This window comes from Ictidomys tridecemlineatus, chromosome 8 (genome assembly GCF_052094955.1).
Source record: "Ictidomys tridecemlineatus isolate mIctTri1 chromosome 8, mIctTri1.hap1, whole genome shotgun sequence".
NCBI lineage: Eukaryota > Metazoa > Chordata > Mammalia > Rodentia > Sciuridae > Ictidomys > Ictidomys tridecemlineatus.
The window spans coordinates 128,685,174-128,710,847 of record NC_135484.1 but is presented as its reverse complement, the minus strand read 5'-3'; the positions used below and the strand labels follow the sequence as shown (position 1 = coordinate 128,710,847).

The following is a 25,674-nucleotide window of genomic DNA, read 5'->3' as shown; positions in this document are numbered from 1 at the left end:
CAAAGTTAAGAATGTCAGGGAATTCTTAAGATGGATATGTTAAAGAGGTCATGCATATAGATACTGAAGACACCCGGGATTCCCCCTTGTGTCTTCTAAAAATAGACTGGTTTACTAATAGGACACAAATACATAATATCCAAAATTTTAAAAGTAGTAGTATAAAATAATACTTTCATCTTAAAAACGTTGGCTTTCTTCCTTATAAATCCCATAAAAATCCATTCAAGTGCAATGAGTTTTGAGTTTCTTTTTTATTTTCACTCAAAGAAATACATCTACCAGATCAAAGAGGGTCTCACACCTTCCATGTGTAGAAATTATGTGTGAGGAGGCCTGGTAAATAGCAATTGCCATCCTTTTCCAAGTTAAAAACCAGTTGACATGGACATAGGAGTAAATCAGATGGATCCAGAACCTTCAACTTATTGATAGAAGCTAGACTGGATAAAGTGGCTCAGAGGTAGAGCTAAATAGGCTCAAACTGGCAGAGGAGAAGTGCAGCAGAAGTCTTCTTTTGTGGGCCTGCCTAATGCAACTGGTGACAAAAAGGAGCATGGAATGTCTGCATCCTACTCCTAAAGAGGATAGAAAGAGTTGCTATGCTACCTGAGTTTCTTCTCCTAAATTCAACAGTTATGTCCTGAGGAGTGAGTTGGGAAGAGGCCAGCAATGTTAAGTCTAGCCAGTTTTCCCCATGGAAACATGAGAATTCAGAATTAGCACCCTACTGTACTGCTTTAGATTTAACATGTATGAAAGAATGAGACTTTCTTTGTAGCATATTTTCTTTTTTATTTCCCAGAGACTGTGCACCCCACATCTCTTGTAGCTCTTCTGTCCCTACTGAAAAGACAGTCTCAAATTTGAACACTCTAAAGGACCGTCATCCACCCCGTGACTCCTGGGCCCGGATGCACATTGCATCCTTGCAGTATGCAGCAGGAGATATTACCCGAAAAGGAAGAAAAAAAGACAAAGCTCGAGTGAGTGAACTGCTCCAAGGTCTTGCATTTTCTGATGACTCAGAAGTGGAGGAAGATGAGCCTGAGGCTCAGCCTCAAAAGAAGCTAAAGGTGTCAAATGTCCCAGAAAAAAGTTGGACCAAAAGAGACATTAAGCCGAACTTTCCCAGCTGGTCAGCACTGGATTCTGGACTTTTAAATCTCAAGAGTGAAAAGTTGAACCCAGTAGAACTCTTTGAATTGTTTTTTGATGATGAAACATTCAACTTGATTGTCAATGAAACCAATAATTATGCTTCTCAGAAAAATGTTAACTTGGAAGTCACAGTTCAGGAAATGAGGTGTGTATTTGGTGTCCTGCTATGGAGTGGATTTGTAAGGCGTCCCAGAAGGGGAATGTACTGGGAAATCTCTGATGCTGATCAGAACCTGGTTCGAGATGCAATTAGAAGGGACAGATTTGAGTTGATTTTCTCATACCTGCATTTTGCAGATAATAGCCACCTAGATCAAAAAGATAAATTTTCAAAATTGAGACCTCTCATAAAGCAAATGAATAAAAATTTCCTCTTGTATGCTCCCCTAGAAGAATACTATTGCTTTGATAAGTCAATGTGTGAATGCTTTGATAGTGACCAATTTCTGAATGGAAAGCCTCTTAGAATTGGCTATAAAATTTGGTGTGGTACAACCACACAGGGTTATTTGGTTTGGTTTGAGCCCTATCAAGAAGAATCAACTATGGAGGCAGATAAGGATCTTGACCTTGGGTTAGGTGGAAATCTAGTGATGAACTTTGCTGATGTTCTTTTAGAGAGAGGTCAATATCCCTATCACCTGTGTTTTGATAGCTTCTTTACAAGTGTCAAATTGGTGTCAGCTTTGAAGAAAAAGGGGGTGAGGGCAACAGGATCAATTCGTGAAAACAGGACTGAAAAATGTCCTCTTATGAATGTAGAACATATGAAAAAAATGAAGAGGGGGTATTTTGATTTCCGAGTGGAAGAAAATGATGAAATAATCTTATGTCGTTGGCATGGTGATGGTATTATCAGTCTGTGCTCCAATGCCATAGGCATAGAACCAGTCAGTGAGATAAGTTCTGCTGATGGTGAAGAGATCCCACAGGTAAATCAACCATGCATAGTGAAATTGTATGAGGAATGCAGGAAAGGTGTAGCTAAAATGGATCAAATTGTTTCCAAATATAGAGTGAGGTTAAGAAGCAAGAAATGGTATTCAATTTTGGTGAGCTACATGATTGATGTAGCTATGAACAATGCATGGCAACTACACAGAGTCTGTAACCCAGATTCCTCTTTAGACCTCTTGGACTTTCGGAGATGTGTTGCACATTATTACTTGGGACACGATGCTAATCTTCCAGACTAAGGTAGATAAACAAAATGCATACAGTAAAAAGATAGTAAAACCACAACTACCACATTTGGTTGTATCTTACCAAAGCAAATCTGATGCATATAATGCAATTATTGAGTAACTACTATTTTTTTAATGAGACATTTATATAAAAGAGTTTCAAAGACTATTATAAGAAATAATGTTCAAAGCTATCTGACAATGTTGAACTCCAGTGGTACTTTTCTATATGTCTAATTTGTATCAGATGTGAGAAATCATTTGTTGAATTTATTTTGTACATTAAAAGAATGGAATTCTCCCTCTCTTGTTCTCTAGAGAATGTAATTTTTTATTAATTTTTAAAATTTTTTTTCTAGAAATAGTTTAGTAAAAATTGACCATTTCTGAGAAACCCCTATCGCATGCCCAGCAATAAAAGAGGACCATAACACAATATAAAATTTGCTAAAGGACTTATAGTTTCTTTGAAAAATTGCAGACTCTGAAACACATCAGCAAAGTCCAATATTAAGTTCACATTCCTTTTTATGGGCTATGAATAAGAATCTGATTAGATACCAAAATAAAACAATGCAAATGCTGAACTATTTAGGTCAAAAGACCTGTACAGAAGCATCTGTCCCCAAAGGCATTCCAGTTTGAGACTCAATTTTAGAATAAGGCATAACAAATGTTATCAAAAATATACAAGGTAATGAAAAGGGAACTCTACAATTGCCAGCATACTCTGAATCTGATAAAACAAATGTAGATAATTTTATTATTTTTTCTTTAATCAATTGCCAAGATTGAAATCAAAGATAAGTAGAAGGCACAACAAGTTTTGATCTAGTTGTATTTGAATTTTCAGATTTTTTTTGTTGTTTTCTGTTTTGTACAAATGAAACATGAGAAAAAATGTACTTCAAAATGGTCTTATCAATTCAAGAAAAGCCTATCAACCACAAGAGAATACCATTTTAAAAATACTGGCAATATTATAACCATAAAATGACACTGTATCTATAGTCCAAAATGGAGCTGTTGCCCATGAGCTAATAATTATCTAAATAAAACCCATATGTCAAGAAGCTTAAGACCAGAATTGATATTAAGCTGGATCAGACTGTTTAAGCAAATTGAGCCAGACAAATGTTGGAGAGTTCAACAGAGGAATACCAGAGGTGAAGCAATGCCACTGAATATTGAAGTGAAAGATGTGTACTGTTGTATCTGTGTGGATTGGCAGCAGAAGTCAAAAAAGAGTTGAAGAAAACAGGAAAATATGAAGCACATCAGGGTCAAAGAAAGGAAAAGATAACAAGTTGACATCAAACCCATTTTGAAATATCCTAAGTAGTAAATCCAGGAGTAAGCAGAAATACTTGGAAAAGTGAACTGATTCATTAGTATTGAAATGTAGTTTTGGTAGATTAAACAGTAAAGAGAAAATGGATTTTACTGCAATTGTGTTGTAGACAGAACTTTTCTTTCAGCAGGAATTTTTTTTTTTAGATTCTCTAAATTTATTTTAAAAATCATAAAACTTTTCTTACAAAAGAGCATTACATTCTGCACACTGCTCTGAACAGATGCCAGGTACATGTGGACTATTATTTTCTTCCCTGTCCCCCCCCCCAAAAAAAAAGGTTTACAGTGCCCACAAAGCAAGGTGCTCACAATAATTACATAGAGGGGTTGTTTTGTTTTGTTTTTTAAACCACCAGCAATGAACAAAAAAATAAAATTCACTCACTCTGCTTCTGTTTCACAATTTCAATGTTAGTTTTTGCACGCCCTTCCCTCCCAACCCTGTTTATAAGGAACTAAAACTACATCTGGTAGGTGAACAGCAAAGATTTCGCTATACCTCAAATGCAGAACACCTATGAAGCAGAGGAATGTTGGCTTTTTAAACAGAAACAGATTTAAAAACAAAAAAAAAAGGCAGGGGGATCCATCATGGTGGGCGGCGAGGAAGCAGCGATTCCAATGTCTCCACTTTAATGGGACCTGAACGACCCATTGGAACAGCCGCAGCCTACCTACGGAGGAACTTCTAACAAAATTCCCTTAAGAGGAGAGCAGCCGAGAACTGGTAGGTTTATTGGAAGTGACAGTTTGTCCCAGAGAAGTGGATCTTGGCTGGCCACGCGGGGACAGAGGTACAGTCCTGCAGCCATCAGCCGCTCCTGCAAGCGGCTCTCACGGAAGCCCATCTCTCGCTCAGCGAGCGGGTGCCCCACCCACCTGCCTGGCTCTTGACCAGGCGGCCGCAGCTACCTGGCTCCACAGGCGGCTCCACGGCGGGTGCGGGAGTTTAGTCCCGCAGCGAACATCCGCTACTGCAAGCGGCCGGCACCCGGTGGCTGGCCCGCCCTGCCCGAACCGGCAGGCGCCCTTCACCATCCGGGCTCTCACAGGAGGCCCATCTCTCGCTCAGCGAGCGGCTGCCCCACCACCTGCCTGGCTCTTGACCATGCAGCCGCAGCTACCTGGCTCCACAGGCGGCTCCACGGCGGGTGCAGGAGTTTAGTCCCGCAGCCAGCACCCGCTTCGGCAAGCGGCTGGCACCCGGAGCTGCGTGGCCCGCCCCGCCCGAACCGGCAGGTGCCCTCCACCATCCGGGCTCTCACGGGAGGCCCATCTCTCGCTCTGCGAGCGGCTGCCCCACCCACCCAGCTCTTAACCACGCGGCAGTATGAAAAGACAAGGAAAGAAAGGACCACAAGCAATGCAGGTCAACTCAACTTTAGAAGAGGCAATAGCTGCATCAGATGGAATGTCAGATAAAGAGTTCAGGATATACATGCTTCAGATGATCTGGAGTCTCAAGGAAGACATGAAACAGCAAAATCAGACAATGAAAGATCACATTGATAAGGAACTACATAAACAAATACAGGAAGGAAAAGATCAATTACACAGGGAGATACAGGTAATAAAAAACAAACAAATAGAAATCCTAGAAATGCAGGAAGCAATAAACCAACTTAAAAACTCAATTGAGAATACTACCAGCAGAGTAGATCACTTAGAAGATAGAACATCAGACAATGAAGACAAAGTATTTCAACTTGAAAAGAACATAGACAGCTCAGCAAGACTGCTAAGAAACCATGAGCAGAACATCCAAGAATTATGGGATAATATTAAAAGACCAAACTTAAGGGTCATTGGGATACAGGAAGGCACAGAGCTCCAAACCAAGGAATAAATAATCTATCTATTCAATGAAATAATACGAGAAAACTTCCCAGACTTGAGGAATGAGACAGAATCCCAAATCCTAGAAGCCTACAGGACGCCGAATGTGCAAAACCATAAGAGATCCACACCTAGACATATTATAATGAAGATGTCCAACATACAGAATAAGGAAAGAATTTTAAAAGCTACAAGAGAAAGGAAGCAGATTACATTTAGGGGTAAACCAATCAGGATAACAGCGGATCGGATCTCTCAACACAGACTCTGAAAGCTAGAAGATCCTAGAATAACATATTTCAAACACTGAAAGAAAATGGGTTCCAACCAAGAATCGTGTATCCCGCGAAATTAAGCTTCAGGATGGAAGATGAAATTAAAACCTTCCACGATAAACAAAAGTTAAAAGAATTCGCAGCTAGAAAACCTTCTCTTCAAAAAATCCTTGGCAAAACATTACAGGAAGAGGAAGTGGAAAATAACATTGAAAACCAACATTGGGAGGTAGGACAGTAAATGGGGGAAAGTAATCAAAGAGGAAAACAAATCAGGTTTAGTATCATCAATAAACAAATATGGCTGGAAGAACAAACCATATCTCAATAGTAACCCTAAATGTTAATGGCTTAAACTCACCAATTAAGAGACACAGGCTAGTTGAATGGATCACAAAACAAGACCCAACAATATGCTGCCTGCAGGAGACGCATTTGATAGGAAGAGATATACATAGACTGAAGGTGAAAGGTTGGGAAAAATCATACCACTCATATGGACTGCGGAAACAAGCAGGAGTGTCCATACTCATATCTAATAAAATAGATTTCAAGCCAATCAAAAGGGATAAAGAGGGACACTACATACTGCTCAAGGGAACCATACACCAACAAGACATAACAATCATAAATATATATGCCCCAAATAATGTTACACCTATGTTCATCAAGCAAACGCTTCTCAAGTTCAAGAGTCTAATAGACCACCATACAATAATCATGGGAGACTTCAACACACCTCTCTCACCACTGGACAGATCTTCCAAACAAAAGTTAAACAAGGAAACTATAGAACTCAACAACACAATCAACAACCTAGACTTAATTGACAAATATAGAATATACCATCCAACATCAAGTAGTTACACTTTTTTCTCAGCAGCACATGGATCCTTCTCAAAAATAGATCATATATTATGTCACAGGGCAACTCTTAGACAATATAAAGGAGTAGAGATAATACCATGCATCTTGTCTCATCATAATGGAATGAAACTGAAAATCAATGATAAAAGAAGGAAGGAAAAATCAGGCATCACTTGGAGAATGAACAATAGGCTACTGAATGATCAATGGGTTTTAGAAGACATTAAGGAGGAAATTAAAAACTTCTTAGAGTTAAACAAAAACACAGACACAACATATCGGAATCTATGGGACACATTGAAAGCAGTTCTAAGAGGAAAATTTATTGCTTGGAGTTAAAAATTCCTTAAAAAAAGAAAAAACCAACATATAAATGATCTCATACTTCATCTCAAAATCCTAGAAAAAGAAGAGCAAAACAACAGCAAAAGGAGTAGAAGGCAAGAAATAATTAAAATCAGAGCTGAAATTAATGAAATCGAAACAAAAGAAACAATTGAAAAAATAGACAAAACTAAAAGTTGGTTCTTTGAAAAAAAATAAAATCGACAGACCCTTAGCCATGCTAATGAAGAGAAGAAGAGAGAGAACCCAAATTACTAACATACGGGATGAAAAAGGCAATATCACAACAGACACTTCAGAAATACAGAAGATAATCAGAAATTATTTTGAATCCTTATACTCCAATAAAATAGAAGATCGTGAAGGCATAGATAAATTTCTTAAATCATATGATCTGCCCAGATTGAATCAGGAGGATATAGACAACCTAAACAGACCAATAACAATAGAGGAAATAGAAGAAACCATCAAAAGACTACCAACTAAGAAAAGCCCAGGACCAGATGGGTATACAGCAGAGTTTTACAAAACCTTTAAAGAGGAACTAACACCAATACTTTTCAAGCTATTTCAGGAAATAGAAAAAGAGGGAGAACTTCCAAATTCATTCTACGAGGCCAATATCACCCTGATTCCTAAACCAGACAAAGACACTTCAAAGAAAGAAAACTACAGACTAATATCTCTAATGAACCTAGATGCAAAAATCCTCAATAAAATTCTGGCGAATCGGATACAAAAACATATCCAAAAAATTGTGCACCATGATCAAGTAGGATTCATCCCTGGGATGCAAGGCTGATTCAATATACGGAAATCAATAAATGTTATTCACCACATCAATAGACTTAAAAATAAGAACCATATGATCATCTCAATAGATGCAGAAAAAGCATTCGACAAAGTACAGCATCCCTTTATGTTCAAAACTCTAGAAAAATTAGGGATAACAGGATCATACCTCAACATTGTAAAAGCAATCTATGATAAGCCACAGGCCAGCATCATTCTGAATGGAGAAAAATTGAAGGCACTCCCTCTAAGATCTGGAACAAGACAGGGATGCCCTCTCTCACCACTTCTGTTCAACATAGTTCTCGAAACACTGGCCAGAGCAATTAGACAGACAAAAGAAATTAAAGGCATAAAAATAGGAAAAGAAGAACTTAAATTATCACTATTTGCTGACGACATGATTATATACCTAACAGACCCCAAAGGGTCTACAAAGAAACTATTAGAGCTAACAAATGAATTCAGCAAAGTGTCAGGGTATAAAATCAACATGCATAAATCAAAGGCATTCCTGTATATCAGCGACAAATCCTCTGATACGGAAATGAGGACAACTACTCCATTCACAATATCCCCCCAAAAATAAAATACTTGGGAATCAACCTAACAAAAGAGGTGAAAGATTTATACAATGAAAACTACAGAACCCTAAAGAAAGATATAGAAGAAGACCTTAGAAGATGGAAAAATATACCCTGTTCATGGATAGGCAGAACCAACATCATCAAAATGGCGATACTACCAAAAGTTCTCTATAAGTTCAATGCAATGCCAATCAAAATCCCAACAGCATTTCTTGTAGAAATAGATAAAACAATCATGAAATTCATATGGAATAATAAAAGACCCAGAATAGCAAAAACAATGCTAAGCAGGAAGAGAGAATCAGGCGGTATAGCGATACCAGACTTCAAATTATACTACAGAGCAATAGTAACAAAAACAGCGTGGTACTGGTACCAGAACAGGTGGGTGGACGAATGGTACAGAATAGAGGACACAGTAACCAATCCACAAAACTACAACTATCTTATATTTGATAAAGGGGCTAAAAGCATGCAATGGAGGAAGGATAGCATCTTCAACAAATGGTGCTGGGAAAACTGAAAATCCATAAGCATCAAAATGAAACTGAATCCCTTTCTCTCACCATGCACAAAAGTTAACTCAAAATGGATCAAGGAGCTTGATATTAAATCAGAGACACGGCGTCTGATAGAAGAAAAAGTTGGCTATGATCTACGTACTGTGGGGTCGGGCTCCAAATTCCTCAATAGGACACCCATAGGGCAAGAGTTAACAGCTAGAATCAACAAATGGGACTTACTCAAACTAAAAAGTTTTTTCTCAGCAAAAGAAACAATAAGAGAGATAAACAGGGAGCCTACATCCTGGGAACAAATCTTTACTCCACACACTTCAGATAGAGCCCTAATATCCAGAGTATACAAAGAACTCAAAAAATTAGACAATAAGACAACAAATAACCCAATCAACAAATGGGCCAAGGACCTGAACAGACACTTCTCAGAGGAGGACATACAATCAATCAACAAGTACATGAAAAAATGCTCACCATCGCTAGCAGTCAGAGAAATGCAAATCAAAACTACCCTAAGATACCATCTTACTCCAGTAAGATTGGCAGCCATCATGAAGTCCAACAACAACAAGTGCTGGAGAGGATGCGGGGAAAAGGGTACACTTGTTCATTGTTGGTGGGACTGCAAAATGGTGCAGCCAATTTGGAAAGCAGTATGGAGATTTCTTGGAAAGCTGGGAATGGAACCACCATTTGACCCAGCTATTCCCCTTCTCGGTCTATTCCCTAAAGACTTAAAAAGAGCATGCTATAGGGACACTGCTGCATCGATGTTCATAGCAGCACAATTCACGATAGCAAGATTGTGGAACCAACCTAGATGCCCTTCAATAGATGAATGGATAAAAAAAAATGTGGCATTTATACACAATGGAGTATTACTCTGCATTAAGAAACGACAAAATCATAGAATTTGGAGGGAAATGGATGGCATTAGAGCAGATTATGCTAAGTGAAGCTAGCCAATCCTTAAAAAATAAATGCCAAATGACTTCTTTGACATAAGGGGAGTAACTAAGGACAGAGTAGGGACAAAGAGCAGGAGAAGAAGATTAACATTAAATAGGGATGAGAGGGGGGAGGGAAAGGGAGAGAGAAGGGAAATTGCAGGGAAAGGGAAGGTGATCCTCAGGGTTATATAAAATTACATACAAGAGGAAGTGAGGGGTAAGGGAAGAAGAACACAAGTGGAATAAATGTTTTACAGTAGAGGTGGTCGAGAGAGAAGAGGGGAGGGGAGGGGAAGGGTGGGGGGATAGTAGAGGATAGGTTAGAGAGCAGAATTCATCAGACACTAGAATGACAATGTGTAAATCAATGGAAATGTAACTGATGTAACCAATGTTATTCAGCAATCTGTATACGGGGTAAAAATGGAAGTTCATAACCCTTCTGAATCAAATTGTGAAACATGATATATTAAGAAAGATGTAATGTTTTGAACGACCAACAATAAAAAAAAACAAACAAAACAAACAAAAAAAAAACATGCAGGACTCCTTCAGTTCTTCATTAGTCTTAGAAAAACTTTCCAGAGTACTGCTTCACACTGTTCTGCAGCAAATACTGTACATTCTGTATCTGGTCCTGTGTTTCTATAAAGGTAATGATCTGATCTTCAGATCCTTCTAAAGGCTCTTCAATTCTGATTGAGGCTCTGGATTCATGACAGATTTGCTTAATCTGCTGACCATCTTTGCCAATAATAGATGGAGCCAAATCTTTGGGAATAGTTACTTGTATTGCAATAATAGATCTACCAAGATCACCATATGAGCCACGACCCCCTGCATAGGAATAATCATATCCAGAGCCACCCTGTGGTTCATAAGCCATCTGCCATTCTGATGGGCTCCATGTATCTATTGCAGATTCCCAAGTTTCATCAGCACTGAAACCAACCATGCCATCATGGTCTCTAGGTTTTTCTCTTTTGTCATAAGCCATTAGATCTAGATGGTGGCGGTAAAGGAAGAGAAAGATTTCAAGCTCTGCTCCCACCTTGGCCACCTCGACCAGAAGGAGTCTTGGTCCTCGATGAGGGCTCATATCAACATAATGTCTTCTAGAGGGAGGCATGGGATACCCACCTCTACCAGGTGGAATTCTGTTGAAACCACCTCTTCCCCACATGAGAAATCCCACTAGATGTCCGCGGCGGTCATCAAACATCATAAAACTACCATAATCATATGTTTCATCATAAAAACTAGGATCATAAGGGTGTGCATGCCCTTTGATGGGAAACTCAGATATAATATCAAGGATGATCTTTATACACTCTACTACCCTATCAGGCTTTCCCCCAATAAGAACAACTCTGTCAGTGGAATGAGGGCAGCATTCCTGGAAAAGCTTAATTGTTGTCTTAGTGTTCTCTCGAAGTCTTTGATTTTAGCATCTTTGACCCCAATAATTTCTCCTACCAGACTCTGATGAATCAACAGTCTCAACTCAAAGTCAAAATCACTTCCTTTATTGTGCTGATAATTTAAGCATTCCATATCATCAGATTCAAGCAGGAGCTGGCTGGTTGCAGTGATTGATGGCAACTGCAGGCCCTCTTCCAAGATACCGATGGTTTTCTTCAGAATGTCTCCAATTGTTCCAATATCAACACTGATTCTCAATATGGTCTGTCTGGAGACCCTTAGTATTCTTGTCTCCTTTCCCAATCACTGCCCCAGCATTCTTGCTCTGAAGCAGAATTTGTAATTCAACCATATCATCAGTGTTTGTAGATCTTTTAAATGCTTGCTCCTCTTCCATATTTTCTGCGGGACACTTACCAAATTCACCGTTGGTTTTAGTGTTGGGGAAGGTTTCCTCTGGCTGTTCAGTATCCATTTTCTTGTATTAAATGGACACACCAATCAGTTATTATATATCCTTGCAGAGCAAAACTGTAGTGTTCTGGGGCAGGACCAATAACTGACATACTACTGCTGCAGTAGCCACACGAATCTGCTGTCCCCTCACAGCCCTGCCACCTCAGACAGTCACAGCTAGACAGAGAACAAGCACAGGGCCCCTCCTCAGCCTTCTCTCAACAGGAATTTCTGTTGTGTGCATAGTTTGTGATGGAAGTGTAAACTATGTGTCACAGAGTCACAGATTGACCTATTCCACACAAGCTGCTTAAAGTGTAAGTTCAGTATTTCCTGTAATTTGTTTCTTCGTGATATATTCTTCAACATTTCTGGTATCTATAAGCATCTACCCACAAAAAATCACCTTGCAGAAGTTCAACACCTTTGTAATTATGAGACTGTTGCCTTAGAAAAGGACTTTCTAAGGTTTCTTGCAGAATAATGATCACTTTGTATACTCTGTCCATTAAGCTCAACACCTGTGATACTTCTCTCCATACCTCTTTTATGGTGCATATCCAATACTATCTTACATGGTTATTTTTATTCAGTACATGTCTATTACTAGAAAATAAACATCCAGAAAATCTCTATGCAACCAAAGCAGGACCTAAAGTTATTTGCTATTACTATTCAGGATACTTGTTCACTTCAACTTCATGGGATAACTTAGAAATCCAAATAAATAGCTTTATCTTTAAAATGTACTTTAGAAAGGGACAGATTTGAGTTGAGTATGGTATTAACCTTGATGGGAAACTTGGGGTGAGAGATGGGGAAGACAAATGGTGATTTTAAACTATTAGGGTTTAGGGTATAGCTCAGTGATAGTGTAATGCCAAATTTGTGGGACCCCAATAGACCTCTAGGAGCTGAATCCGATGCAATTACACAAGAGTCTTTATTGCACTTCCATCCTGGGCTCACAACCGTTTCCAATGCAGAGTCCCAGGGAGTGAGTCCTGACCCTTTGTTCAGTGAGATTTTATAGGTTTTGGGGGATACTCTATGCATCACAACATCACACAGCAAATCATTTCACATCGAGGGAAAGTCAAACAACAACTCTTAACATTGATTAGCACATTCACTGGAGGGAACAAGTTGGGTAGGGGGATTCCTTTGAAATGATTGTTTAGGCCATGAGGGATGTATATGCTAAACTACATGGTTTCCCAACATGTTATCAACCACCATAAACCTGTGGGGGGATCATCTGGCATCCCAGGTATTTTCCCTGTCTCATGCTGATTGGTGGCTACTAGGGGGTTGCTTTGGGTCCTCACCTAGCCTAACTGAGTCAGGGATACCTGGTACCGAAGACCTCTCTTATTTGTAGACAAACAGCTCAGCGGGGTGGGTATGTGCTTAGGAGTGCTCTGTGGGTTTTTCCAAGGACAAAGGTCACGCCCCCTTCCTTGGACAGGCTTTTCTCTGAGATAGAGGCTGGTTTCTCAAAAATGGAGTCACAGCAGTTTCTCAATAGAATATTTACATATGTGAAGCCCTGGATCCAATCTCCAGCACCAGGGAAAAGATAAGTTACTTTAAGTAATCTGGCTAGCACCAAGGAACTATTCCAACTGAGTCACCATAGTTACTGTAAGGCAGGACTAAGATCAGGTTTCCTGTATCTCTCACATTGAAAGATCTAATTCAGGATTCTCAGCATGGAGGGATCTGATTAGGAATTCTCTGATTATCAATAATTGGGTACAAAATTAGGATCAAACTGGTTTGCCTTTTTTGCATATACATTCTGAAATAAGGCCCACACTCAAGAGTAAATATTTTCTTTATTATTTTAAATAAAAATTTTGCGTAAAGTTCTTTACTGTAGTTTCACTCCCCTGTCATTAAGGGAAAATCCCATGTAAATATGTAACTTCTTCACCACAGTGGGTTTTTAAGGTTGAAAGTCAGAGTTCAGAAGAAGAAAGTGCCAAATACAACTATATAAAGTTTTTTCTCCAGGATATATTTACTAGAGTTATCAGGCTAACTAAATCTGTAGCTATCTTGCATGTACAACTACAATTTATCTTCAAGGTAGGGCTTAGCTAAGTGTCAATGTAGCCTCCAGGACTGTTTTAGTTATAGTTTTAGTAACAGGTATATGACTAATGCAAGTAATAAAAATGGGCTCTGAACAAAGACATAATTGGTTTTCACTGTACTAGCTGCACTCCTGGAATAATAATTAAGCTCTTCACTTCTTCTTTTATTGATTCATCTATTGTTTTAGATGGTGTTGCATGCCTTTAAACCTAGCCACTCTGGAGGCTAAGGCAGGAAGATCACATAGCATTTTTTTAATTGACGTTCTTTCTTTATTTAGGTATTGGGGTCTGAGCCCAATGCACTTTACCACTGAGCTATATCCTAACCCTTTTATTTATTAATTTTGAGATAGGATCTTGCTAGGTTCCTGAGATTCTCACTAAATTGCTGAGGCTAGCCTCCCAATCACTGAGATTACAGATGTGCATCACACCTGGCTCCTTGATTTTGTGTGGGTGAGGTGGGGGTGAAGGGACAGTTGTACTTAGGAAGCGTTGATCTGACCAAAACTGTTTCTAATCTCCACAGTGATAGGGCCTCTCGCCTATGTGGACTCTGGTTTGGCTGCTCTTAGCACTCCTAAGGCCCTCATCCTTGTGTTCCCGCCAGTGCTGGACAAGTTTGTAGCCCTGACAACAGGCCTACCACAGTCCTCAAAAGAGTGTTGAATGCTCTTCATAAGCAGAAGTGTTGCAGCAAGAGGTCGCCACTGAGAAGGGTACCACCTGTGCACAGAAGCCCAGCCCAGCGGTTTTTAACCGAACAGGTAGGTGCTGGAGCCCGAATGGTGGAAGCCTGGCCACCTGCCACAAGAAGTCTTGTTGGCCCTGTAGGGTGCAGCTTGCAGTAGAAAGGGTTGGTGTCGCTGAGCTAGCGTGGGTGCTGAATTTGGCTGGAGGCTGCACCGGTGGATACCAATCCGCTAGCACACCAATGTGGCTCCCCGCCCCCGCCCCCCCTTGCCACCCACCAGGTGTATGCTCAGTGGATTTGGAGGTCCCAGGATTGGATAAGGCCTTTCCTACACACCACACACGTGGACCTCATTTTTTCCCTTGTGAATTTGCCCATTGACTGCTTCTGTGGCATTTGGAACTCTGAAAAACTTTTGAGGAGCGCATGGGATTAAGGGAGTTTCACTTCTTCAGGTGTTTCCTACTCTAAGGCCAGCTCCTTTTTCTTTTATTAGAACTTTTTCAACTTTGGATTTTTTATTTGTAATACAAAAGAAATTTGTCAACCCTTCCCCATATTGGATAAGGACAGAATTAATCAGATGAAATAATAGTAAGCTTGAGTGTTGACAAAGACTGCCAGGGCCCCTCTCTGCTTTATTTATTTATTTTTTTCTTTAATTTTTATTGTTGGTTGTTCAAAACATTACATAGTTCTTGACATATCATATTTCACACTTTGATTCAAGTGGGTTATGAACTCCCATTTTTACCCCGTATACAGATTGCATCATCACATCAGTTACATATCCACTGCCCCTCTCTGCTTTAGACTGCTTTAGACTGAAGCTCCAGAGAAGAAACAAACAGAAAAGTGATCCCAGCTTGGTAAGTGATAGTCCCAACCTGATCTTTTCTTAAAATTGGAACCATCTCAACACAAAGCCATGAAAAGATAATTTTGGCTTTACTATAAATTACTGCAAATTCTGAACCTGCTTGGAATGCCTGCTGTGCCTTGAACTCACCCATGCCTGGCTCTCTGACCAGATAGCAGTCCTCTCTGAAACTTTAGTGACACCTCACAAATCTTGGCCTTCCCTGGCCAGATAATGACCCTCTCTGAGGCTCTAATGACCTTCATAAATTCTGATGTCAGGGCCAGCAAAAATGTAAACTACCATTAGTGTTATGCTCCTCAGAGTTCTGTTGTCTGTAAACCCCCCTTTGTGTAACTTTCTAGGCTATAAATCTGGGCTACAGGAAAGCTGCGGGTGCTGTCTTGTTCCCGCGGTTTTGAGTGGGAGAGGCAGCGGGCCGGTCAAAATAATAAGCTTGCTTTAATTTTATTTTAATTGGAGTCAGTAGTCTTTTCTTGCATCTAACAATAAGGAGGTTTAGTAAATGTTCAGACAGGAAGAATGATCTCCAAAGGACTGGAGATCAGCTATTCTGAAGAGAAGAGGATACCAACATGGCCTTAGGATTTGGAAGCCATAGAAAAGGGACTTAATGGATAAAATATGGCATTTAAAAAGAAGACTGTTGTGGATGTCAGCAGTGTTCTGGATGTGCAGAAGAGGTGCCAAGCAATCTAGACCCATAGTTGTGGCAGGTATCAAAGAACAAAGAACATAAAGAGCCTGCTGGGCAAAATGAAGGAAGATTGCTAGGAAGTAAAGAATGGAGTATGTCATATGTGTCAGGTTGATGGCAGTGACTTAGGAACAAAGCATCAGCCAGCCCGAACTGTGCAAAAGAAACACCAATCAGCCACTAACGGGACCACCTGTCAGTTAGTGGGGTCTCCTGGCCAATCCTGGGTCCTAGCCAGCTACCCCTGACCAACCTTAGAAGGACAAAGGACTCTAAAAATCCCTTTTCCTGTCCCAAGCCCTCCCTTCCTGCCCTAAGCCCCATAAAATTCCAGTCCAGTTGAGCCCCCACAGGGTTTCTCCTCTGACCCTATTATCTACCGTGTGGGTCTCATAATGAGTTCTGCCCTGAGCGAAATCTCATTAAAGCTTCATTCAGCAGCCTTTTAAAATCTGCCTCCTTTTGGTTGTCAACATTGCCTGACCTTACAATATGGCTGGAGAACATCAAGAGAACTTCAACAAAAGCAGCCAGGGTGAAGAGGAAGCCTTGTAATGCCAGATTTGTGGGACCCCAATTATCTTACCTGATAAGCAAGATAACACAAGAGTCTTTATTGCAAGCTCAAGCCTGGACTTATAACTGTTTCTAACACAGCGGTCCCAGGGAGTGAGTCCTGGTCCTTTATTCAGTGAGATTTTATAGGTTTTGGGGGATAGTCTATGTGTCACAACATCACACAGCAAATCATTCCATACCAAGGTAAAGTCAAACACCAACTCCTAACATTGATTAGCACATTCATTGTCAGGAACAAGTTGGGTAGGGGTGATTGGTTAGTACAAGAGGGGGATTCCTTTGAATTGATTGGTTTAGGCCATGAGGGGTGTACGTGCTAAACTACATGGTTTCCCAACATGTTATCAACCACCATAAACTAGTGGGGGGTCATCTGGCATCCCAGGTATTTTCCCTGTCTCATGCTGATTGGTGGTTGCTAGGGGGTTGTTATGGGTCCTCACCTAGCCTAACTGAGTCAGGGACACATGGTGCCACAGATTTTTTCTGTCATTTGCAGACAAACAACTCAGCAGGGTTGGGTATGTGCCTAGAAAGGCTCTGTGGGTTTTTCCAAAGACAAGGGTCTTTCCCCCTTTCTTAGGACAGGCCTTGAGGTAGAAGCTGCTGTTGTTAATTTATTTTTAAAAATGGAGTCACATCAGTTTCTCACCCTCATAAGGGCAGACTACATACACAGAAGCTAGTAGACCTACAAACTCAAGATGTTTCAAAAGAATTTACTAAGTTACCTGATAAGCAAGCTGTAGAGATCTACAGGGATTGTAGACATTCCTGAGACAATGAGACAATGGAAAACTTTGTTTCTTCTGTCAAAGATAAAGCACTGGCCTGAGAGGTTCATAGATGTGGCCTACTATATACACTGTATGTTCTTCTAGTCAAATGATTAGTGGTAACTAGAGACAGGCAGCAATGAGTTTGTAATAAGAAAGGGCAAAAATATTCTACTGAAGCAGAACTCTGGATCTTGACTTTGTCTTAGCCTGTGGAACAAAGAAAATTGACTTTAAAAAAATCCCTAAGCACTAACATGTATGTATAACATCATAAAATCTAAGTTTTAAAATTTATGAATTATTATTCCCAGCTGCCCTGTTAACTACCTACTGGATAGCCATGCTTTTCTTTTTTCTTTTCTTTTTTTTTTTTTAAAGAACTGGGAATTAAACACAATGGCCCTCTATCACTGAGCTACATTCCCAGTCCTTTTTATTTTATTTTGAGGTAGTATCTCACTAAGTTTCCCAGGCTGGGCTCAAACTTGTGATCCTCCTACTTCAGATTCCTGAGTTGCTGGGATTGAAGGTGTGTATCACTACTCCCAGCTATCAAATATGCATGCTTAAATGAGGCATATTAAATAATTCCCTTCAACACAGATGCCAGAACAATTAGTCACTGAACTAAAATCAGAAAACTACAAATGGTCTCAAGCCAATAAATGCTATGGCATCTGTGGCAGGGACAAAAAGGAATTTTAAAAATATGGAGATGGTTTGCTGATGATTTCTTTTTGCCACATCCTGGGCTTAATTAAAGAAGCCCCAGGTTGAGAAGAGGAGCCACCTGGTTGAAAAGGAAATAAAATAGTATACAATAGTTTCACCTGGGGCAAAATGGAGGCGTCAAGTAAAGGTTGGTAGAATGGAGGCTTTTATGATAATTTGGGCTTTGAGGTGCAAATCCACAAGTTTGCATCTAAAACAAGTTTGCTGAGAAGGTAAGGATATGCATAGGAGATCTAGGATTTGTCAAGTGCAAGAGGGCTAAGAATGAGACATTAAACAGCTTGCTTTCTCCTTTCCGCTTTGGGTCAGAGGCCTAGGAATAAATGAATGTATGGCTAGGGAGTTGGGCACATAAGTCAGTGGTAGAGTTTAGCACATGTGAAGACCTGGGTTTAATCCCTAACAAAACACATGCACACATACGAAACATCATAGCTAGGAAAATGCTCGGGGAGGGTAAAGTGCTAGATATGTAATGCAGAAGTAGATTTGGAAAAAAGATTAGAGAAGAAAATTCAGAAGCTGAAGTGAGCAAGATGAGGTGGTACAAGAGCCAAGTACTCATTGCAAGGTGATAAAGATGTAGATTTCCAGCCTAAGATGTTGCAAGAGGCAGTGTTCCAAGTAGAATTGGTTAAAATGTAGATATAGTCTTATGATGATCTTAGTTTCTGGCAAGGTGCTATGGTGGTAGTTGCCACAGATGTACCAAATCCAGGAGTGTTGTTTTAGTCAAATTTTTCATCAGTGTAACCAAAATACCTGGCAAGAACATCTTAAAGTGGAGAAAAAGTTCATTTTGAGGCTCACTGTTCAGAGGTTCAGTCCATACATGGACTGCTTGATAGTTCTAGGCCCGAGGTGATGTGCAGAAGGTCATTGGCAAAGGAAAGCAGTTCAGAATATGGCAACCAGGAAACAGAGAGAGAGAGCTTTGTTACCACTGTTGACCGGTGACGAGTCCTTGCTTCCCCAATGTTGAAGAATAACCCCAGAGAAGCACACCAAGGACTTCTCCCAGAGGAAGAAGGGGACCCAAGAGATGGAATCTGTGGAAGTGCAGTTGTTTCCCCTTTTTATAGTTTCTTTCAGTGATGGAATGTAGGTGGGAAAGCCTGAGGGGTGGGACACAGGTGAGCCAAAGAAGTAATCTGGGTGGGAAGGACTTCTGAGTTGGCATCTTCAAGTTTGCTGGGGGCTGTTCATTAACATTCTTTGGGATGGGCTCTGGGCCTTGGGCTTTTCCCAGATTTCATTAACATTCCATGAGTTGTCCTGCTTTCCCGGAATTCATTCTCAACATGGCCTCCATTTTAGATCTTACTCGATATTAGACCTGATTTACCTAACTACACTGACTACCTAACTTTAAATCTGGCTTCAGCTTCACTCACCAGTGACAATATATAAACCTCAAAGACAGATCCCCCAGTGACCTATTTCCTCCAACCACATACTACCTGCCTATAGGTACTGCCCAATAAATCCACATAGATAGAGTAATCCACTGACTAAGTTAAGACTCTAATAACCCAGTCATTTCACCTCTGAAAATTCTTGCATTGTCTAATACATGAGCTTTTGGGGAATACCTCATATCTAAACCATAACAAGTAGTATATTCACCAAGGGCCTTCCTGTATATTCTACTATCTTCCCCTGATAACACCTGAATATGGCCACCATGTTTACCCTTTCCTAAGAATCTCCTGAGTCAGTAACAAAACTGAGGAAATGAGAGGGAAAGCTATAATTAGCAAAGGAGATTCTTCAAGCAGAATAGGCCCTGGTTATTCTCTCATTCCAAGTTCGTGGAAAGAAACAGCCATCAAAAAGGGTCTTTTAATGTTCTTTTCTTTGGTGCTGTGTTCTGTACCTTGCTTCTTGCCTTTAGGGAGGCACCTAGAACAGAGAGCCTCTGCCAAGAAAGGCCAGGGTTAACATGAGAGCCATCTAACTTTGAAGGAGAGTACACAGAATTCTTAGTATGGCCCTAGAGTCATGTTGTATCTAGAATTGTGCATAGCAACAATGTAATGGTGTATAGACATTTATATCCTGATAGAAAAATGTCTTAAGATACTGGTCATTCTCCAAAGGGCTTATCCACACTTTTTTATGGTGAGGGATACAGTCAATTCTTTCTTGTCTAAACTGGTTAAATAAACACACTCAAATGATAGGGGGAGAAAAGCCAACAGAATAAATTGTTTCCTAAAGAAAAGGGTAGATATTAGTTCTGCTCTCCTATCTTCATTCATTTTCAAACTAATAAATACTTCATATGTATTAAATGGCCATCAAGGATTAATAAAGCAGGATCTTGATGAATGGGGGGAAACAATAAAAATAAGCCCAAAGATTACTTAGTTGTCTCTAGCTGGCAGTACTTCCACATCAGAAGAGATTCTGCTTTTCACCAAACTTTGGAATGGCACATGGTTTTGGAGATTTTCCTTCAATCTGATTTTCCTTTATGGATTGCACAGCTGGATGATTAAAGTGTCTATAATGCCCTTGGAGGTATTTTTTTCAGGATTACATCCCTTTTATGGAGATGGCTGGACCCTTATTCTTTAGAAATTATGATGTGAATTAGGGCTAAATCCTAATTCATGGGATTTACTGGAAGAAAGAATCAGTGCTTCATTTGTCCCTTCAGGGACTGCAGGGGTAACATTAGGTCACAATTTGGAGGTCCCTTAGTTTTCCAGATAGTCTAAACCTCAATAATTTAATAGCAGATTTACATCATTCAACATCTTGTCTTCAGTCCCAATTTTTTTTAAAAAATGAAATATATATGATAAATATGTGTATGTGTACAACAAGATATATAAATTCTTTATAATTTATACAAAATATAAAGAATTTCTACTCACTAGTAAGATTTAAAAACCCCAAGGAATATGAATAAAGAATTCACAGAAGAGGAAGCTGTGCTGTGGCATTCACCTGTAATCCCAGTGGCTGGGGGGGAGGGGGAGTGGCTGAGGCAGGAGGATCACAAGTTCAAAGCCAGCCTCAGCAAAGGCGAGGCACTAAACAACTCAGTGAAACCCTGTCTCTAAATAAAATACAAAATAGGGCTGGGGGTGTGGCTCAAAAGTCAAGTGCCCCTGAGTTCACTTCCCTGCCCACCCCCAAAAAAAGAATTTACAGAGGAGGAATGCAAATGTCCAATAGGCATATAAAAAGGTATGTAATTTCATTATATTTAGTATTAAAAATAAAAATAAGATATTATTATACACTAAACAGCTTGACAAGTATTTAAAAGTTTGATAATATAAATATGGAATAGATAATGGGATAACAACCATACTATGCTGGTGGAAATGTAAATTGGCAGAGCCAATGTGAAGACATTTTGGTAATATTAAAATTTTACAAGCACATATGATGTGATTTTTTTTATTTTCAGTACTAGAGATTGAATCTAGGGCCTTGTACATGCTGGGCAAGTGCTCTTCCAATGAGCTACACCCCCAGCCCTATGGTATGATATTTTAATTCTGTCATCCCCTACTGCCTTTGAGAACAGGTTTCTGTTTTATTTTTTAATAAACTTCTTTTAATTTTATTTATTATTTTTGAGACTGGGTCTTGCTATGTCACTCAGGCTGACCTTGAACTCGATATTCTCCCCACTCAAGCTTCCCAAAGTACCTGGGATTATAGGCATGTGCCATTCACATGGCTTGTGAACTGGGATTCTTGACACAGGAGAAAGGTGTCAGAAATTCTCTTTTAAGATGTTCCCCCAATGGTCCCACATCCCAGTTTTTGAGAACTTATATTGTTAGACCAGGACGCAAGAAAAAACCACTGACTCCAATTAAAATCAAATTAAAGCAAGCTTATTATTTCGACCGTCCGGACTGCCTTTTCCTCCCAAAACGGCAGGAACAAGACAGCAGCCCCAGCTTTCCTACAGCCCAGCTTTATAGCCCAGAAAGTTACACAAAAGGGGGGTTACAGATAACAAAACTCTGACAAGCATCACACTAATGGTAGTTTACATTTTTTGCTGGCTCCAACATCAGAATTTATGAAGACCATTAGAGCCTCAGAGAGGGTCGTTGTCTGGCCAGGGAAGGCCAATATTTATGAGGTGTCACTAAAGTTTCAGAGAGGGCTGCTATCTGGTCAGAGAGCCAGGCATGGGTGAGTTCAAGGCACGGGCAGGCATTCCAAGCAGGTTCAGAATTTGCAGTAATTTATAGTAAAGCCGAAATTAGCTTTTCATGGCTTTGTGGTGAGAGGGCTCCCAATTTAATAAAAGATCAGGTTGGGTTTATCATTATAATTCTCTCCCTTTAAGTAACTTGCTTCTAAACAATAGAATACATCAAGATTGAGAATCCACTTCCATGATTAGGTTATAAGAAACTGACTTTTATCTTCCTAGCAGATACTCTCCCCTAGAGGTTCTGATGAAGCAAACCTCATGTTAAAGAAGCCTATATGACAAGGAACTGGGTGTTGCCTCTTGCCAATAGCCAGCAATTAACTGACAGCCTTAGTCCATGAACACTTAAGGAACTGAATTCTGCCAACAACCGCATGAACTTGAAAGCAGATCTTTCTTCAAGTCTTCAGATAAGATGCCAGCCCTAATCACTTGATTTCAGTCTCTGATGCAGAGGACCCACCTGAGCCACACCTGGATTCCCAAACCCATGGAAAGATTATTTAGTTAGTTAGTTAGTGACACTGTGGTTGAATCCTGGGCACTTTACCATTGAGCAATATTCCTAGCCCTTTTTTATTATTATTTTAAGATATGATCCCACTAAATTGTCTAGTCTGGTCTCAAACTAGCAATCTCTCTGCTTTGGCCTTTTGAGACACTGGGATTACATGCATGCACCACCATGCCCAGAGCATCGTTTTAAACTACCAAGTTTTGAGATAACTTGTTCACAGCAATAGATAATTAGTACCAGAGAAGACACAAAAGTAAGAGAAAAATAAAAACACTGTAGTCCAATTGGAGGCAGGAAGACCACACACACACACATACACACACAACTGAAAAAGCTCTCCCGACACACACACACTACTGGAAAAGCTTAGAAACAATAACCAGGTAAGCAATGAGCTTTATCTCACACCCAATTTATCATTTTGAAATTTCATTTCTCCAAAAAGTCATCAGGGATCCTGGGAGAAATAGCTGAATTGAGATCTGAGGCAAGAAATGTGTGACATGAGCCTAAAAACATTTTGCCACACCATAAAGCAAGGAAATGCCTAACTATAAATGCCAACTTGAAGAGCTTCCCATTTGAAGATGGGAAAATCTGAGCTCCAGTAAAGATAATGACTGCAATTGGATTTAGAACACATATAAATAAATAGCTACAATAATAAGTGTATTTTAGTGAATAATAAATCATATAATTAGAATATCATGATTTGACATTCATTATGAATAATGGATTGAGATATTCTTCAACTGTTAAATCACAATGCAAAGAAAAGACTACTAACTCCAATTTTAAATCAAATTAAAGCAAGCTTGTAATTCCGACCGGCCAGGACTGGTTCTCCCTACAGTACCCCAGCTCTCTAGGAGCATGGTATGATGACACAAAGTTTCAAAAGGGGGGTGTCTTGAGAACTTACAGATAACAGGATCTTGACAAACATAATACAAAGGCAGATAGTAGGTTAATTATCTAAATGGTTCAACATTTCAAGTTAGAGAGTAAATTTAGGTCCCAATACCAGGATTTATGAGGTGCCTCTAAGGTTTCAGAAAGGGTTGTTATCTGGTCAGGGAAAGCCAGGCATTGGAGAATTCAAGGCATGGGCAGGCATTCCAAGCAAGTTTAGAAATCACAGTAATTTATAGTGAAACAGAAATTAACTTTTTATGACTTTGTGATAAGCTGGCTCCCAATCTTAAAATGGAATTAGGCTGAATTCATCACAACAACAAATGCTAACACCACAAAAAGAAACCAGACCTTCCTTATTTAAGGAAGAACACAACACCACAATGCAATGATCATGCCAAAAACTTGAACTTGAATTTGATCAAGGCTCTAGATTAATCAGTTCATTCTTATGAACTACCAATTCATAGGTAATAGGGACTATGAACAACTATAGGATAAACATCTCCACCCACAACAAATACAATGAAATGGGGAAAAGAAAAAAAAATGAAGCAGAAACCTAAAAGGAGACAAGATAAGGCTGGGGGTGCTGAGGACCATTGCCAAGTAGGAATGACGCATCGAAATTTCCTTGCCAGCGTACCCCATGTTAAATGGACTTGCCTTGGAAATCCACTGTGACCTTGCATGTGTGTTTGAGAAAGGTGACCCTGCTCAAGGACGAGGGTGGATCCAGGTTTAAGGTGTATCCTGCAGGTTTGAGAAAGTATCCCCCTCCTTGGGTTTAGGGCGTTTCCGGTTTAAGACAAGTTTAAGGCATTCCCAGTTTAAGACAATGTGGTTTTAGGGAAGTTCCAGATTTAAGTTTATTGCTGCTGGGTATAGGGCGTTCCTTCTGCCTGAGTTCTTGTGGAATTGAGAAAGTATTTGGGACGTGAATTGTGGGGGCAGAACTGAGATTTCCCCAGAACGTGTGTAGAGGCCGGTGTGAGTTCGGGAATAAAGAATTGCTGTTTGAATCTACAAAGTGAGTGGCTCGTGATCTTGTGCCCAGCCAAGACTGCGGCATTGGGGTGCAGCTCAGTTATAGAATGCTTGTTTCATGTGTGAAGCCCTGGGTTCAATCCTCAGCAACCACAAAAACAAAACAAAAAAACAAAAACTAAAGAGACTAGATACATCAGCCAAGCACTCTCTGAGGACATCATGAAAAAGCCTGACTTAAACAAAACAAATGTGGGGTTTTTTTTGGGGGGGGGGTGGATCAGTGATTAAACTCAACTACTGAGCCACACTCCCAGCCCTGTTTTGTATTTTATTTGGAAGCAGGGTCTCACTGAATTACTTAGCCCTCACTGTTGCTGAAGCTGGATTTGAACTTGTGATTCTCCTGCCTCAGCCTCCCAAGCCACTAAGATTACAGGTGAGCACCACACCCAGCCAAATGTGTTTTTTTTTTAAAGGTGTTATAAGAACTGGAAATTTAACTCCTATTGCATAAAGGGAATAACCTAATTTTTTAGGTGATAAAAATACTATGACTGTTTTACAAAGGGATTTTATTTGTTAGTGACACATACTGAAGTATTTATAGGTCAAATTGTATATCTTAAGTTTTGCCTCAAAATTAGGGAAGGAAGAGTTCGGTGGGAGTATATACGAAGACTGGTTACAAGTTGCAAGCTGTTAAAGGTGGATGGACACATTCAGGTCATTTTTTTTCTTTCAACTTTCATCAGTGTTTTAAATTCTCTGCAATAAAAACTTTAGAAATGTACATATGCTATGGTTCTTATACTTGTGCTCAAGGAGGAAAGTACAAGACCTGCCACTGCAGT

At 39.9% G+C, this 25,674-nt stretch overlaps 1 protein-coding gene, 1 long non-coding RNA gene and 1 pseudogene across 6 annotated transcripts in view; 2 read left to right on the top strand and 1 right to left on the bottom strand.

Annotated features, from left to right (window-relative positions):
* Pgbd1 (piggyBac transposable element derived 1) overlaps positions 1 to 2,650 on the top strand; it is a 31,966-nt gene extending 29,316 nt beyond the window's left edge. For 4 of the 5 annotated variants that reach the window (XM_021720031.3, XM_040282211.1, XM_013365121.3 and 1 more), the window contains one exon: positions 806 to 2,650. In XM_021720031.3, the coding sequence (XP_021575706.1) occupies positions 806 to 2,357 (1,552 nt within the window). In that variant the 3' untranslated portion in view covers positions 2,358 to 2,650. The remainder of the gene's footprint in view (positions 1 to 805) is intronic. The other variant, XM_040282213.2, reaches the window with a different exon arrangement.
* Positions 2,651 to 10,397: 7,747 nt separating this feature from the next.
* LOC101969077 (heterogeneous nuclear ribonucleoprotein K pseudogene) lies at positions 10,398 to 11,780 on the bottom strand (annotated as a pseudogene).
* Positions 11,781 to 14,379: 2,599 nt separating this feature from the next.
* LOC144366307 (uncharacterized) lies at positions 14,380 to 24,863 on the top strand. Its single transcript, XR_013425329.1, has 2 exons — positions 14,380 to 14,615; positions 15,308 to 24,863. It is a non-coding gene; the product is annotated as an uncharacterized LOC144366307 (long non-coding RNA).
* The last annotated feature ends 811 nt before the right edge of the window (positions 24,864 to 25,674 follow it).